The sequence below is a fragment of the Abrus precatorius genome, unplaced genomic scaffold, assembly GCF_003935025.1.
Source record: "Abrus precatorius isolate BTA unplaced genomic scaffold, Abrus_2018 Scaffold153, whole genome shotgun sequence".
Taxonomy (NCBI): Eukaryota; Viridiplantae; Streptophyta; class Magnoliopsida; order Fabales; family Fabaceae; genus Abrus; species Abrus precatorius.
The window spans coordinates 550,039-567,580 of record NW_020874351.1 but is presented as its reverse complement, the minus strand read 5'-3'; the positions used below and the strand labels follow the sequence as shown (position 1 = coordinate 567,580).

At 31.9% G+C, this 17,542-nt stretch overlaps 2 protein-coding genes across 3 annotated transcripts; both read right to left on the bottom strand.

Moving 5' to 3' along the window:
- On the bottom strand, positions 1-497 carry LOC113857275. Its single transcript, XM_027489075.1, has one exon. It carries the CDS (start codon positions 480-482, stop codon positions 126-128), a length of 357 nt encoding a protein of 118 aa, XP_027344876.1. The 5' UTR covers positions 483-497; the 3' UTR covers positions 1-125.
- Positions 498-2,340: 1,843 nt separating this feature from the next.
- Positions 2,341-7,546, bottom strand: LOC113857205. 2 transcript variants are annotated; one of them, XM_027489003.1, is made up of 7 exons: positions 6,867-7,546; positions 5,959-6,266; positions 4,787-5,515; positions 4,195-4,323; positions 3,697-3,900; positions 3,038-3,238; positions 2,341-2,794 (listed from the first exon to the last, which is right to left on the bottom strand). In XM_027489003.1, exons 1-7 carry the CDS (start codon positions 7,132-7,134, stop codon positions 2,672-2,674), a joined length of 1,962 nt encoding a protein of 653 aa, XP_027344804.1. In that variant the 5' UTR covers positions 7,135-7,546; the 3' UTR covers positions 2,341-2,671. The 2 variants fall into 2 exon arrangements, with proteins under 2 accessions (XP_027344804.1, XP_027344805.1); XM_027489004.1 differs by having other exon boundaries at positions 6,526-7,529.
- Positions 7,547-17,542: the final 9,996 nt, after the last annotated feature.

The window sequence follows — 17,542 nt, the reverse complement described above, 5'->3', positions numbered from 1 at the left end:
CAAACGATTGACATGCTAATTGTTCAAAGTTGAAGGACATTAAAAAGAAAATTAACGATAACTAAGCACAAATTAGGTAGAAAATGTTAAAATCGACGAATTAGAAACATGCGAAGCTTAAGCTTCTATTTCTCGTACCCTTCGGAAACATCAGAGGCGAGTCTGGACGCAATAGCGGAGTGGTACATTAGGTCATGAAACGACGACGTTTCCATGGTCTTCCTCCGCAGTTCTCTTGCCTTTTCCTCCGTGAAGCACCCGGGTGTGAACTTGGATCTGAGCCGGCCCAGTTCCCGATCCGGATCCACTTTATGAGATGAATTGGGGCTCCCGATGTAGTCTGGATCCGTGGGCCACCCGAACAACGGAGCCCACCAATTGGAAGAACCGGGCTTTCTGTTGTTCGGCTCGGGCTTCCCGGAAGGAACAGCGGAGGCCCGGACCATCATCGCGGGTCGGAAAAACGTGAGTGTGTTTGCCATTAGAGAGAGAAAGAGCGTGCTGTCACAGGTTTTGCTTTGGAGCAACTCATAGTGGGTTGGGGGTACGGAAATTGTTGGGTGCGGTGAGGATCTATCAGGGCTTGCAGTGCCGGCGGTATTTACAACGGTTCGATTATTTGATAAGATAAAGAAAGACAGTATTATGGTTTGGGTGTGAATGAAGAATTGGGTTGTAGAAGAAGAATGATGGGGAGCGTATCAGGGAATAATGATTGTGGATAAGGCAATACACGTGGAGGGTCTTGAAGATGGAGTTCACTGTTCTATTCAGCTGTCTATTTTTTGGTTTCGCTTTTTCGAGATATTATTAGTGATATTTTTGGTGCACTTTTTATCTTTTTGGACCACTTTTGTGAGGATGTTGATACACGCTTATAGCCAATTTTGATACCCCAACCACTTGTGCAATATTACTATTATTTTCAACTTAAATTGTGGGCTTTCAGTTTTTTTGTGGTAGAATGAATCACTTGTCCCCATTTTGTTTCCCCCTTATCATGTCTATCTTATCACCACTTAAAAAAAACATTATACGTCTAATTAAGGTGGTGTTTATAAAATGTAAAAAAAAGGTATTTATAATTTTTAATTATTGAATTTGAGATCAATATCTAATTATATACCTATTTATTTATAGTGCATAAAACCTGAAAATTAAATGGTGAAATTGACATGTTAACATAAACATTCTCTATTATTAAGCCATGTCAACTAAATTATTTAAATTGGCATGCTGAAGATCCATGTTCACTCACTAATTCATCGGGACAGACCTGCAAACTGGGCCTTCAAACAAATATTTTTGAGGGATAAACAAAAACAAAAGCAGGGACAATTCATTAAGCTCCAAATAGAGAAAAAAAGCAATTGAATTGTATTGTGGTTAATTCAATGGGCATGTCTTTCCTCAGTAAAGCTAACAGTTCTAACTCATCTAATATTTCATGGTCACACATTTCCCTTGATCCAAAACTTCTTGATTCCATTTATTGAGAAAAAGTAAGGAAACTCTTCTACATTCCTAATTGGTGGCTAAAATAAAATTGAGATCAAAGAGTGAGAGAGAATTAAGCATGACAGAGAAAGAAAGTATTGGAGCACCAGCAATTTCTACAAAGTTAATGGTGAAAGAGAGTTTATTTCTCCTCCCATCCCGGCATGACCAGGCAAGAAAGAAAATTCATAGCAAACAGATGTTTAGGCGTCATTAGTGATTTTCACTTAGTATTTTCAAGAACTGGTTTATCGTCTAAACCTTTTTTTTTCTTCCATTTGTCTACAAAACTTCCATATTCCAACCATTTTTTTTTCATCCAAATATTAACATATATATATATATATTCTCACTTTTATCCAAACAAACCTGGAGAATAACCCTTTTACCTTGGTTGTTCTTTCATGCCAAGGCACCCTTAATGAAAAAGATCAATGATTCTTCCAAACAATGCTTTGAATTTGATCAAATTCGTGCTTTATATGGATTATTTAAATATAAGTCGAGTCTTAGATATCTTCATTTAAACAGTGAACCCTTCAATTACTAGAATTTTATGAATATTATATGCCAAATCTCTATGTCAATTGAGTGCACTCCTGGGGATTGACAATAAATATTAATCAGCACTAGGCATATAAATAAGTAATTTAGAACCCATTTAAGTTCATTGCAGTTGTTTTATTAGTTATGATCAAATCTTGTATTTTGGAGGTGCCAAATGAAAATTTCCTTGGTTGCTGGTAGGAAATGGAAGCCAAAATTATTAAACTGATAAACCCAACTCACTCCTGAAGGAGTTATTGGCGTTGGGAGTATAAATTAATGCGCTCAGCGGCCAGAAACAAAGCCATGCCAAACTATATTCATGCTCAATCTGACGATGAATTTACAAATGTATGTTGTCTCCCCCACCTTTACGTGGGAAAAATGACAGGCAGATGAAATGAACATAATATTGACAGTTAAAATAAGGGGGAAAAGATGGAGAAGATACAGGTTAAAACCCCTAAGACTACCACGTCAAAAACACCCCAGAGAAGAGAAGACCCTTTAGTAGTCTCTTGCTCTTGAAGTAATATTGCTTAGAAAGAAATAGGAGGATAAAAACCAAAACAAAGACGGAAAATATAGATAATAACCCTATGTATAATCAGCTTTGAAAGAAATGAACTTATTGGCTTTGCGACTCGGATGCAGACAAGAGTCTATTAATGAAGGGTAACATGGCCGCAAGCAATGCCTTTGGACACTCTTCATGGGGTAAATGACCACAACCAGAAATGGCAACCAGTCTCTGCTTGTAAAATGGTAAGAAACGCATTAGAAACCTAATGAGGCAGAATCACATGATAAATGCTTGGGAAATTAAAAATGGACAGTAGTAAAGACGGAATGGGATTGGTTCCAGGTATAGCTTCAGCCCTCATTTTCTCCTTATCCATTTTCCACATCCAATTTTCAGCCTCACTACATACTTAAAAGTATTTACAAATATTGCATAAAGTTTATGAAAATATGGTGAAAGAAAGATACTTACAGAATTAACAAGTTTGGAGGCCATAGCTTGACAAGATTTCAAAGAGACAAGGGAATCTTCAGCTCCGGCAATGACTAACACTGGAATGTCTTCTACAGCTTGCAACAATGATTCTGCATTTTTATCTGAAAGGATGGTTTCGGATGACAATTTACCAATCTCATGAAGTGCCTCATCCCATCCTTCAACAGATAGAGGAGCCTAAACACATAGCCACATACATCAGCAGTCAATAAATTTTTTAATCTAGAAATGATGCTCAGTAAAAGTTATAAAGGAAAGTAAGGGTAAAAAAGATCATGTAAACAAGTTGCAGCCTCAAGTGCAGATTTAAAAAGAAAAATTGATTCAAAAACTCATTCATGCCCCTCAGGAAAAATGTACAAGGTATTCAACACAAAAAACTAAAGAAAATTGTATATTTATCCATCATGCCTATGTAAACAAAGTGGAAACCAAATCTTGATTGTTCTTGGGCATTATCAATTTGTGATAGCTCATTATACAGCATTTATTTCTAGGTTAGGTTATCATTTATGCAACTACCTAGTAATAATTTTCTGCTGAGATCCTTCCATAAAATTTACTATTTTAGTTCACAGATCCAAACTTATAAAGAACAGAGCAATTCTCATTTATAGCTTAAGGTATAAGTATACCTTGTACAGAGTCAAAACTTCTGGTGTCAATTTGGTAGAATCATACCAAGCACGCCGATTCACCACTTGAGTGATTTCTGTCCTTAGTAGAGAACGAACCAAATGCTTCTTTCCAAGTGAGGTATGTAGCAGGATTCTTGCAAAGGATGGAACCAACTCTCTTGACAAGCTAACATTCAGCAATACAACTCCTTTCACAGTAACCTGAATGGACACAAAATAGATCAGAACTAAAGAGACTAAATCAAATGTAAATTATGAGCACCCATTCTTGCAAACTGACAATGTTCAACTAAAACATGAATTGGTAAGGATTCAAGTAAGTAACTGTAAGCAATCACACATACCATGACAAGAATAAAAAGAGTAAAGCTACAAAAACATGTTTCCGAACCCATATTGTGGTTTACATTTAGATAAAAGCTCAGAATCATAATTTGGCAAATCAAATTCACTAGTTATCTACTTACCGAAAAACAAGCAAGAATAAATACTCACATTGAAATAATTCATTGATGTTTGAACTCTTTGGGCAGCCATCAAGGCAAGCAACCCTCCATCATCATGACCAATCAGCACCACTGAAGAAAATCCAATCTCCGAACAGAAGGATAAAAGCAGGTCAACCTGATAAAACAAAATCAATCAGATATTCAATTTCAGATGAAACCTGAATTAAAATTTGAAAATTAAAGATAGTTACATAAAATTTATGGCATTGAATATCAACTCCGAAGAAAAATAAGAAAGAGAAAAAGGATTACACTACTGAATGTTTGTGCTGCTAGTCTCTCTATTTGGAATTCTTTTCCACTTTACATGGTTCAGTAATCCATGATACCTAACTCAAATTTTATTTACTTTCTTAATCTTCTGACCACCAAAGCATAGTTATCAGGATTCAGGAATTTTATATATGCAATATTTGATAAGCTCTAGGCCTTGGAAACCAGAATTTGTCTTCATAATAGAAAGGGTAGCATTTTGATCATAACCCTCTTGTTAAATCAAGATAAGGAAGAGGAAAATAACCATAACCAAATGCATTCTCAAAGAATTTGCACTAATGATAGAATTAGAAAATAATTACCTGGCTTTCAAGCTTATAAGGATTAGGCAACTCTTTTTCCTCCCACTCCTCCCGGCGAGGCCTTGAACTTAATCCCCAACCAGGCCTATCGAATGCAGCAACTGTGCAATTACTCTCCCGAGCTAGAGATGGCATCACATGTCTCCAAGAGAAGACTCCACCACCAAACCCATGTATTAAAACAATACCTAGTTGGTCAATATTATCTACATTTTGCTCCAGAGATTGAAAATCCAATTTACTAGTTTCATCTTCTTCACAAATACCATCTAGGCGAAAAACAGGGATATCTTCAGAAATATTAGAAGTTATAGGACCATCTAATAGAGGAACATGTAGAGAAGAGCCATGGACTCTACTGCTATAGCTCCTGTATAGCTGTGGCTGGATATTTGGAGATGTATTTAACAAATGTCTACTAGATTTTGCCAACCCAGCAGCCATTAACAAAGCACTGCGACCAGAATTCAACTCAATGCAGGATGTTAAAGACAATGTATGTGGAGGTGAACCAGACAAGCTGAGCTTGTAATGGAGTGTAAGTCCTTGGCATGTAATGAATTTGCTGTCAGAATTTGCAAGTAATCTGACCAGCAGTTCTTCATCACGCGTTGTCCCAAAAGGTCTCCGCTTCATCTCACTGTCACTTTTGGGGGTTCTCCCCCCAGAAGGAGTTGGAGATCGTGGTACCTTTGGATAGCCAGAGAAAACATTTTTGCACGATATGACCTGTTCAATTAAACATAAAGAAATTAATGCTGATTTCAGATTTTTTTGGACAAACTACAAGTATTTTTTTGTAAAATTCTGTAAACAAAATTACAGTTTACTCTGATCACCCGAGCAATAACGGTGCTCTAATGTCGACGTAAATTACTAAAATGAAACTAATGTTGATAAAAAAAATTAATATAAAAAACACCTATAGTTTTGCACTTAAATTTTTTTTCCTTTTCTTTGGAACAGGCCTGTAGTATTACAACCATTTAATTCAAAAAGAAGTAACATAAGCACTGGCCTAGGAAATTAAAGAGACTAAATATTATAATTTTTTTCCATTCCTTTAGAACAGGCCCTTAGTATTACAACCATTTAATTCAAAAAGTAGTAACATAAGCACTAGCCTGGGAAATTGAGGAGACAAGAAAATAGAAAGCTGTTCTAAAACTTACAGCTTCAGGATCAGCTCGATGAAACAAGAGCTTTCTGCGTGCTCTGCAGCTGGTTCTATAAGCAACCACAGTATGGCCAAGGGCAAACACAACTGAGGAAAGAAAAAGGACTGGCATTCCCCATGACTTCTTCAAATGGAGTCTCTGCTTCCTGAGGGATGCGGAAGCTTCCGCTTCAATTTGGGAATTTACAGTGAAAACACAAGCTTTGACCGAAAGGAGAGCAATAGACAGAAAGGAGCACAGAGTCACAGTTCCAAGGTAAGGACCATGTGAAAGAGCAGGGCCATCACAAATGGAATAAACACCTGCCATCAAAAGACACACCCAACATGAGAACTGCGCTACCAAACATCTAGGAATAATCCCATTATTTTTCTTTCTAACAATCTATACATGCAATTCATTCTTCAAAAAATATCAATATTTTATTTATCCATAAAGGGTCGCAATAAGGGAACCAAGTGACCCAACACTTCAATTTAACGCAATTTTAATTTTTCTAATTAATTCGAAAAAATAAGGGAGCTAAAACAAGTAACCCTGCATTTTCTGATTAACTTCAACCTTTTAATTTGAAGTAGAGCAGCTGAATATAAGATTAGTCATTTAAACTTATAATAAGTTGAATTGGAATAAGGCAACGAGCTCTAGGCGTTGTTGAAGCAGAATCTGATTGTATAAACTACATTCATATGCTTGGGCTGGAAATGAATACGAGAAATAAACTGAAGAAACAAACAAAGATTAGAAGCACGATAAAAAAAACAAAATTGTTTTAACGAAGTACGATTAGAAATTGGAAACATAAGCTTTTACGATTCCTTGAAAGAGCAGCAACAGAAGCAGAAAAGCGAACGAAACGAAACGCCAAAAAAGGGGAGAGAAAAAGAGAGAAAGAAGCACACAGAGAATGATAAGGGATCTTATGACCGAAACCAGAGGAATATCCATCAAGGAGCTCTTGAAAGCGTAACGATGAAAATGCTCCTTAATGTTGTAACACTTGACGCAAGTGAAGTTCGATATCAAAACGCAAGGCACCAACACGTCCACCACCGCCACCACCACCGGAAGCGACGTCACCGCCAGCGACGCCACCAATGCTACCACAAAGAAAACCGTCCGAACGCACCTCCGAAGCTTCTCGAAGAAGCATTGCCCTCCCTTCGCCATAACAGCCACCGAACAAACACGGCAGCCAGTAACGGCCCTAACAACCTCTCCGGTGCTGACGGACGGTTAGTTACGATCGTCCGAACAGATTTGTTAATTAGTTAGTTAGAAAGAAAGAAAAACAGAGAGAGATCTATTAGGTGAGGTTCCCTGTCAGAGACCAACAATAGTTTCTCCGCCGACGGCAGCTCGTGAGCCATTTCCGGCGGCGGGAGAAACGAGGAGAAAAAGTTCAAGGTCGTCGGAAATATTGCGTGGCGGCAGCAGAGAACGCCATGAACAACGGTGGCCGTTGGCTAGGGTTCCGGTGGGAATAGTGCCCTCTCCAATTTTTTCCGAACGTTTTGAATGCCCTCTCTTACCTTTCTTCTCGTTTTCTCTCCCTTTTTCCTTCTACCTCTCTATCTCTCTCCCCTCTGTTTTTCAGTTGCTCTGTTTTATTTTTTTTACTAACTTTTATTTTTTTTTGCTTTCATTGTTTCGTTGTTATTCGCATGTATAATGTATATGCTAGAATTAAACTCAATTTTAATACTAAAAAATTTATATTTATTATATTTGTAATCTTTTACTAATCTCATAATATTTTATTTTGGAGAATTGTTTGCATTTGGTGGCTTATGACGACGAAGGCAACGGTAGTGTTGGCAGATCGGAAATCCATCGTTAATTAATTAGAATAATATATATCGGGTACTCTTGCTTCAGCCTGGAACATACCTGGCGACCTTTATGCGAATTCACCAAATTAACCTTTAATATTGCAATTATTATTTTTTTCATTCTATTTACACTGGTTTTACTAGCTATGCAAGCAATACTGATTTGCATTTTAAAGTTAAGAACTGAATTAATGAATTGAAGAGCCAATGCAAAAGGTACATTCCAAAAAATAATACAAGAGACCCTCTGTTCGTGTCCAGAGGATTTTCAAATTTCAAAAATACACCATGAGGGATAATATATATAACAAGAGAATCTAAAAATTTAAGTAATGTCCCATTCATGCAAAAAATAATGTTTTCAAATATCTAATTTCAGATTGAATAATAATCCATTTTTCGAATATAATTTTTATTAAATGCGTGCAATTGATTTGATATTTGTAAAGCAGAAGCAATGGGAGATAAAGGAATAGGTGACGATGTCAAGGGAACAAGAGATATATAAGGAAAAAAAAAACTAAACCTTAATTTCGGAGTATCTTATAACTTATAACCGGCGCGCGCATGTATATATATATATATATATATATATATGACAAAATTTACACTAATATTAGTGTAAATCTAACTATTCTTACATTTAATTTGAGTTATTTTATTTAAGTTAAATAAAAAATTTAGATTGAGTGTAAGAGTTTTTAAACTTATACCAATATAAAAAATATTTTCCTATATATATATATAATTTACTATTTTATTTTAGAGAAATCAAACATATTACCTATATACTTAAATAAACTTTTATTAGTATCCATGTTATTCTAATTCAGCTTCATAAATTTATACACCCGAATCTTGCAATAAAATTTTAAAAATGCAAGAAAAAAATTATTTAGTTTCAATTTAGTTAACCTGTGAACCAAACGTCATTTCATTTTTGTTTAAAAAAATGACAAAAAAAATTATACAAAATTAATTTAAGCAAATTTTTTAATTTAAGTGAACTTTACATATTTGCTTAAATAGATTATGTTGACTTAAGTAAATTTTACATTTTTTCTTTTAATATTTTCTTTTCCTTCTCCTCATGCTTAATATTATCTTCTCAACATCTATATTTAACTATTTTTAATCTCCATATTCAACATTTTTCTTTTTTTTGTATCAAACTTCTTTATTTCTCTCCTAACTTTCTTTTGTCTTCATTCCATATACAACTCTTCTTTTTTTCTTCTTACTTTCACATCAACTTATACCTATATCTTTCTCTTTGTTCTACACTCAACTCTTTACTTTCCTCTTTTTTCGTCGTCACCCCATGCCACCACTCGCCTTATCTCTATTTATTTTTATTCCTCTTTTTCTTTTACACCTAACTTATGTACAAAATTTGTTTAAGTTAACATAATTTGTTTAAATGAATATGTAAAATTTGTTAATTTTACATTAAAAAATGTATCTATATTTTTTTAAATAAAAATAAAACTAAATGTTGTCTATTTATTACATTAAAAATCAAGAAAAAATGAAATCAACCAACAGTATTAAACTCACTAAAGTTCGACTAGCAAAACATTTTTTTTACAAGTATGATGTTAGCAACGATTTTAATTTAATATTTTTAATTTTCTTATATTTATTTTCTTTAACATTTTACTAATATATATTTTTAATTTATAATTTAACGGGAAAAAACATCATCCGGGGGTGTAGAGAAACGTAACGGTTAGGCTACAGAATGCTTTGGGAACTAAAATTCAAAGAGGAGGGGCGAATAGGGACCCCATCCTTCAAGTCCAGTCACCATCACACCCTGTTCCGCTGTTTGGTGACTGCCACCTGTCAGAATCAATTTTCCATTTATTCTTCTTTTTTATATGATATTTAATATATATATTAAAATATAATTTAAGAAAGAAAAAAAACAAGAATATAATAAGGTAAAGTAAAACTATGTCTGATATTGAAATATTTGTGTTAAAGTGAATTTTCTACTTTTAAAATGAATAAATTGAAACCGGTCAAACTTGATTAATGATACAATTGAAGTAAAGCAATTTGTCTATGCCTTGTTTGGAAGTTATGTTTGTTCCAGTTTTGCTGTCTCTTTTAGAATTATTAATATTTCCTTCATTTGTGATTTCGTGTAATCTTAAAGAATAGAAATTGCCTTCGTTGTGTTTAATAAACAAAACGATTAAATTCAGTATTAATGAAAAACATCGTTTCTAAACTTTTTTTACATAAAAATAACTTCTTTTTATTGCTCATCTATTATATATCTTCAATAATTATACACATTAAGTGAGATTTAAGAATGAAATAATGAAATTATTGTTTGTTTACTTCAACCATATTGCGCACAGCAATGGCCATATCAACCTATCTCACCAACCATTCTCCTCTTATATTAATTGGGGCAAATTTTTGAAAAAGGAGTGAGGAGAGTAACTTGCATTTCTTCAAATAGGGTCTACTCTTTAGGGCAGTACATGAATTTGGTTGGATCAAATTTGTAGGAAATAAATTTGTCCTGATCAATCAAATAAATTTAAGTTGGGTTAGATCAATTTCATCAAACTTTTCAACTAATCCAACCCTTATAATGTACCTGAAACTGGGAGTAATTTATTTTTTGGTCTTTAAAATTATAAATACTTATTACATTAATTTTTGAAATTATAGAAAAATTTAGCCTTTAAAATTAAGAATAGAATAGTAAAATATTAAATTATATAATTATATCATCATAAATTATGTAAAACTATATCACTACACTATAATTATACTATTAAAAATAGAATAATAAATTTTTATTTAAATAAAAGTAAATAATTTTTATTATAAATATAAAAATATTTTATTATATATTTAGTTTAAAATAATATAAATAAAATTTTGTTTCAATTTTCATGGAAGAATAAAAAATAGCCCTTAAATATTTTAAACATATTTGTTTCATGTATAATTAATATATTGTTATGTTATAAATTTAACTTTTTACCATTTTATTAATTTTTATAAATACAATTTTGATAAAGTCCAAAAGTAAGATCATCATTATATATAATTGGATCTACAAATCTTCTACTTTCTCAATGCATGTTTCAAAGTGTGTAATAAAATATTAATAAAAAATTATATTTTTATTATATAACATCAAACACGTATTAAAATAATATTTAACTTTAGACTATATTTAAAAGTTAAGTTTAGAAAGAAAGAAAAAAGATGGAAGATATTAAAAATAATTTAATCTTATTTGAAAGTTGTCTAATTAAGAATAAAGAGTTATGGAAGTTTTTTTAAACTCTTCAAAAGTTTATTTTGTTAATTTTTCTATTTTAGAAATTTCTCTCTATCATTTTTTTATACAATTTTATAAATAAAATTTTAATTTAAAAAAATTATTAAATTTTCGAATGATAATTTTTTAAACCTTTTTTCCTTCTCTTCCTCCAAACTCACAGACAAATCCTTAATCACTATTTGGTTTTGATCCATCTGCAGTCTGTTATACATTATATGTAAGAAAATGGTTCATATAAACTCTTACTATTCGTTTTGTTTGAGAAAAAATAATAAAAATAGTATAAATAAATAGAAATTGATGAATTTTTTAAAAAAAATAGTTAATATGAAAATAAAATAAAATAATTTTTTTTTATAAATACAACTATATCCTCAGAATAAAAAAAACAAACCTTAAAAAAAGGGGCATATAACAGTGATAAAAATGAAAAAGTAGTTAGTTCTTTTTGTTCTCTTTTAATTTCTTCACAGCGTTGAAGAGAAAAGAATAAAACCGTTTATCTTAACTTTTTATGTTACACAAATATACATAAATAAATTTTATTTTATATCAGTGTAAATTGAATTAAATTAATTTTAACGTTGCACTTCACTTAGTGAATATTTATTTGGTATAAATTTGTGGCACTTATGATGATGCATGCGAAGAGACGTGTTCCCATATGATGAGATAGAAGAAGCATTATTGTTATTATTATTTTGTGCATCGACAAAGGCACATCACAGAGGGTGTGGGGGTGTGGGAAGTAGCAAGGTAACGAGTACAGCCCTCTCTGGCAATGGGGACAATCAACTACCAATATTTTTCCTTTGGCCATAATGAATTTTAGGTCCATTCATGGAAATGGAAGAAAATGGAGGTGTTGCTTTTCCCATTTGGTTGCCCAAAGAAACGTCATGGATGATTCTTCTTCTTCTTCTTCTTCTACACACCACTAGACTTTAATACCATAATACACTTCTCCTCTCCCATGTGCCCTTTCTTTCAAAACAGCCAAAGTCCAAAAACCTGACCCCTTTTTCCCCAAACACTGTTTCAGACAGAAGGGATGCTATAACTGTTTTAAATATGAAAATGAGACACAAGGGCAGCTCAAAAGATGGCATGAGAGTGACTTGTGTGAGAGATTCTTCCATTATTTCAAATAAGTTACTATTTTATGTTGATAAATCATAACAAGTATTCCTCTTTAAGAAATCCAAAAATGGAAATATTTTATATAAAAAATATTATTATCATGTGTTTACCTGAGTTTTTCTTGTATTTTGATTTTTTTATATATATAATTGAATTGAGTTATTGTACTTTGAATGATACGAGAATTTTTTAACAATAAAAGAGTAGATTTTTGAGGCACCTTTTAGTCAATCCAACCATGCTCTTGCTGATGTAGGAGTGGTCCCTCTCTGTTTCTTTCTTTACACTGTTTGATGACAGGATCCTTTGTTTTTTTATACATACATACACAAGAGGATCTAGTAAGTAATGATATACAGTTTTTCAGTTGGAACAAGCAACAACTGAAGAATCTCTTTTCTCTTTTATCCTCTGCGTTAACTCAACAGGTGCAGCTCGGGAATCTGAAGTCACCCTTTTTCTGCTGTGTACTGGGGCCAGCAACAAAATAGTGACTTAGGCCAAATTACCATAGTAGAAACATGATCCGTTATAAATATAAATACTATCTGAATAATTGTTCAAATTTTGCAAAATTTGTTTATTAAATCACGGAGTGGTGGAGTCATTTTAGCAATTGAGGGGGAAACTGTATCTCAAACAAGTTGCTGTTTGCAGATAAGGAGGGCCTATTTTTTATTGGTGTTACCTTCTTTTATTGTTTTGATCTGTGGCATATTATGTTTCCTTCTTCCATTATTGGAGATTAATGATGACTACTTAGATTCTCTTCAGTCATTGATTGTTTTCTAGACCATATTGGGCCATTTCACTGTCAAAGATAAAAATTGAATGGTCAAGATTTGGTGATAGCCAATTGGACAACAACATCCTTTGTTTTTTTTTGGTAACCACCACTAATCTAAAGTCTAATCACCTTTTAAAAAGCTTATTCCTAATATCGTTCATAAGGTTTACATGGTCACCAATGCAGATTAGGAGGTTTCAATTTAACTTAAATAATACTCTCCTAAGAGCCTTTTAATCAATATTTTACAATTAGTATTATAATGTCCAGTATATTGGACATTAACATCTTTTTTTTTCCCCTACATCAAATGTAGTCGGAACACAGAGTAATGATTTCTTACTGAAAACTTGCAGTGGTTGCTTCAAAAATATTGAATACTTTCGCAACATAAAATGGCACTATTTCTTTACCACTTTCAATGCTCAGATTTTCAAAGTTTAAAATGAGTTGTGGAATACACAAACCAATGAATTGCGTAGTACAATCTAACGATATAGGAGAACTTTAATATACGATGAATTAGGGAATATTCTGCACTCATCATTCTTTAAAACATGGATACCCAAGTAGCAAAGTAAGCTGTTTAATATTTATTTGCTAACTCCTAACAATGTAACAAAAAAAATGAAATTAACTCCTAACATTTATGGTAAAATCAACCATGAATACTTACTTAAAATTAATCAACAATATTGTGCCATAATGTTAGCATCTTATTGATCTCTTCAACATTTTTTACTGTTACCTCCCTAACATTTACACACACATTCGTGCTTATTCAAATTTGGAATTTGGGTACCTATGATCTGTCCATTGGTGCAAAGTGAGCACCTTGTCCATTACTTTGTATAGAAACAATGATAACCTTAAACTTTTGCATTTCATTAACTATTCTCAAACATGCAGCTGGAAGCCTAGAATGCAGGAAACTTGTACCTCGAGTATTTGTGTTTGGTGTGGTCCCTTTGGTTAGGCTTTACAGCCATCAACTGCTATGATATATCCCCACCAGTGCATGTCTCCAAGGCACTTCTACCTGTTTGGATTGTTGCGTTTTGGAATGGATATATATTGTTGAAATATTCTTCCTCATACACACATACAATAAAATAATTCCAAAGCAAAGTCCAGCATTCTCTTATGCATGGAACGGAACAAAATGAATGATACAACTAATGTTCTGTTTGTCTTCATCATAAAGCCTATACACTGTTTCAGCTTATAATTACACAAGAAAGGAAGCACAAGTCAATGGCACGTAAAAAAAAAAAGAGACATTAAAAGATTAAGTCCTCAAATAATTTCACGGTTCCTTCTTAGTATTACAAGAAAATCTAAATCCTAGAGCGTCACCTTTAGGTTGGTAAATGACTTCTGCAATTAGTCATCGTGATTAAAAAATGGGAATTCCAGAATATGACAAAGTTCAGACACAAACAATGTTGGCCTGCATGTCTCATGGTATGACAATTTATGTGCCAATAGACAACATATAAGACAGAAAACTAACCGGATAATTAATGAAATTTGTTTTAGTTTAATCTTGCATGTCTCTTTCTCCCTTAACCTATACATGAAGCACTGGGTCTGACATTTAAATAATTGATGCTTATAATTGCTAGATTTTGTTAAAAAAAAATTGAAATAAGTCCTAACACTGTTCAGGTTTATAAAAGAAATGGTGACCAAAATTATACAAGTTTTTTTGTTTTAAGTTTGAAAACACTTTAAACTTTTATATGACTTTCATATTTATTTTATAATTTTATCTTAAGTGAAGTGTTTAAATATTTACTTTGAAGAGTATAAATATATTGAGACTGAGTGGTAGTTAAGAGAGAAGCTCATGTGTTATAAAAAAATTTACGTGTTTTTTAATATAAATTTTGGTTTTATATTAATTCTTAATTGTGATTGTATTTAATTTTTCGATTTGCAGGGAATTCTAAAAAATATTTTAATTTTTTTCAACAATAGCAGTCTTCTTCTAAATTTCTAATTTCAAAGATATATTAGTTTACATAAGATATTAATTTATTTAATTCAGAGTGAAATTTATTTATATGATTATTCGATGATATTTTATCATGTTATCAACTGAAATTAATTTTGACTTTTAAATGAGTCTTTTAATATTGCATATCAACCCATGATTTAAGGATAATATATAAGGGTGTTTGGAGAATAATGACTTTTTTTGTATGATAGGAGCTGTTGGTAATTCAACCCATTAGATTGATGTATGTATTTGTTCAGAACAAACCAACTAACAATGAAACTTTCTATAAAACCAACACAATTTTCATTCATTCGTGATAGATTGCTCAAGGTTTTATTTCTTAATTTTGAGACTAATGTCATCTTTTTTAGTTGAACTTCTGTGGTTGATCATGCGAGAATAAGTAACTTTTCATGTGAGATATATACAGAGGATGTAAACGTAGGTGTCTAAGTCGAGTGGCTAAGGATGTTAACTTGAGTTAAACATGAAGTGATTCCAAAAATATACAAATTAGGTTGGTAAATGAGAGTTAGCCCTCAAATTTAAAATGTATTAATTAATAATTATAATTATTAAATTTATCTTTTCAATTTTATGCAAACATGAAGTCGGATTAAATATTTGTATGTTTAAAATAATAATTAAAATTGTAGTGTAAATTAACGAAATAAATCGTTTTAAATTAGTATTTTAGATTTTAATTATTTAAATAAAAAATACAGGCTAGTCATTTAACTTGAATTGGCAAACTTAACATTGTATTTATTCATAGTCCAACCCATCTTTCTGCTATACATAAATCCAATCTAATAAACATTGATTAGAAAAATATCTTGGACCCTTGTTTAATCTAACCGGGCCAGCCCAAAGAAAGTGGAGGAAGTCCAACATATTTTAAGGCCCAAATCATTACTGCTTACTCTTGGTCTGCAGAATAATCAGAGCAAATTATTATTTTAATTTAATGTTTTAAACTAAATTTTATCAACTTTGTTTTTTTTTTTAAATTTCTATACAAATGAAAGTATATAAAAAAAGTATTCACTATTTCTGTGCTTTGATGTGGAGGTTGATCTTTTACTTGTGGGGCTTGAATTCTATATTCTTGCTGAACCTGTTGCCTTCAGCTTCCTGTTGTTTGTACTATATCATGACATTCTTCAATTTTGTCCTTGGTTTTTTATAAAAAAATATATATTTTATATTCCTCGTCTTTTCAATCATGTTGGGGGTATTCAGAGATTATTTCAATTTAATTTTTGATCTCAAAGTTTGAGTCTCAAATAACACATATATTTGAAAGTGTTGCTAATAATAAATCTATTTGACTTTCTCATAATTACTTGTAACAAAGAATATCTATATATAGACTAAAAAATTTCTTTAAAAAGAAAATCATCTTTCTCATTAAATGTAATTTGTTTTTGTTATTGATTTGTAATTGATAACAATAACATGGTTTTGGGCTAAATCATTTGCTAACTTAACATAGATAGAAGTTGATGATGATGTGAAGTTTTATAACTTTTATTTTGGTAGTTTCTACTTTCTACTTCTGAAATCTTGAACTGATACCCACTGTTTATAATGGGGCCATATTCCAGGGAATTGGGCCATGGTGATAGAATATGTGTGAGAATAAACTCATCCATTGATGTTCAAAGAATATAGAGGCAAGTGGGTGAGTACCACAGTTATTAAGACTTGCGTTTTAGTTCAAGAGTCACAAACTCAACACAAGCCCAACTTATTCTATTTTGCCAAACAAACCTTAGTTATCTACTTTGTTATGTTCTTGTATTTACGAAATGAGGTATGAATAGAATTACAATGCCATTTTGGTGCATATTAAACTTATCTTTCAAGTTTCAACCAACAGAGATTCATCTGCTCGAAATGAATAGATTATACCAAAATGAATTTCATTTATCTCAAGGTTGTGTCTTCATTCTTCAATTATCAAACCAGAAAATTCACTCATAAAAACTGGTTCATCTTCCCAAGTCTTATAACGGGTTTGGTTTATAATTTGGAAATGTCTCAAATCATGACATGGAGTTTGCATACTGAAAACTAAACACACTTTTATTGATCGGTTTGTGAGCCATATTGAAAGAAAATAACATTTGTAGTTGAATTTTGACAATCATGACAAGAAACATTATCGATTAAACCAATTCAAAGTTTTGGCATTTTATTTTGAAAGATGAACAAATACTGTACAAGTTACGTGTTCGTTTTGTTCAGATTTGAGGATTCTCGCTTTGAATTAAAACTGCAACATAGTTGGATGCTGGAATAAGCTTGAAAGATGCAAGTAAAAGTTGCACTGTATCGATGTAATACATGATTTAGGGTTTAAGCATTCAATATTTTTAATTTTTTCATTAGATTTATAATTTTAATTTATAAAATTTGTACCGATTTAAAAAATAGGATTGATCACCCAATAGCATTCAGTGTTATATTCGTTGACAATTATATATTAATTAGATTTATCA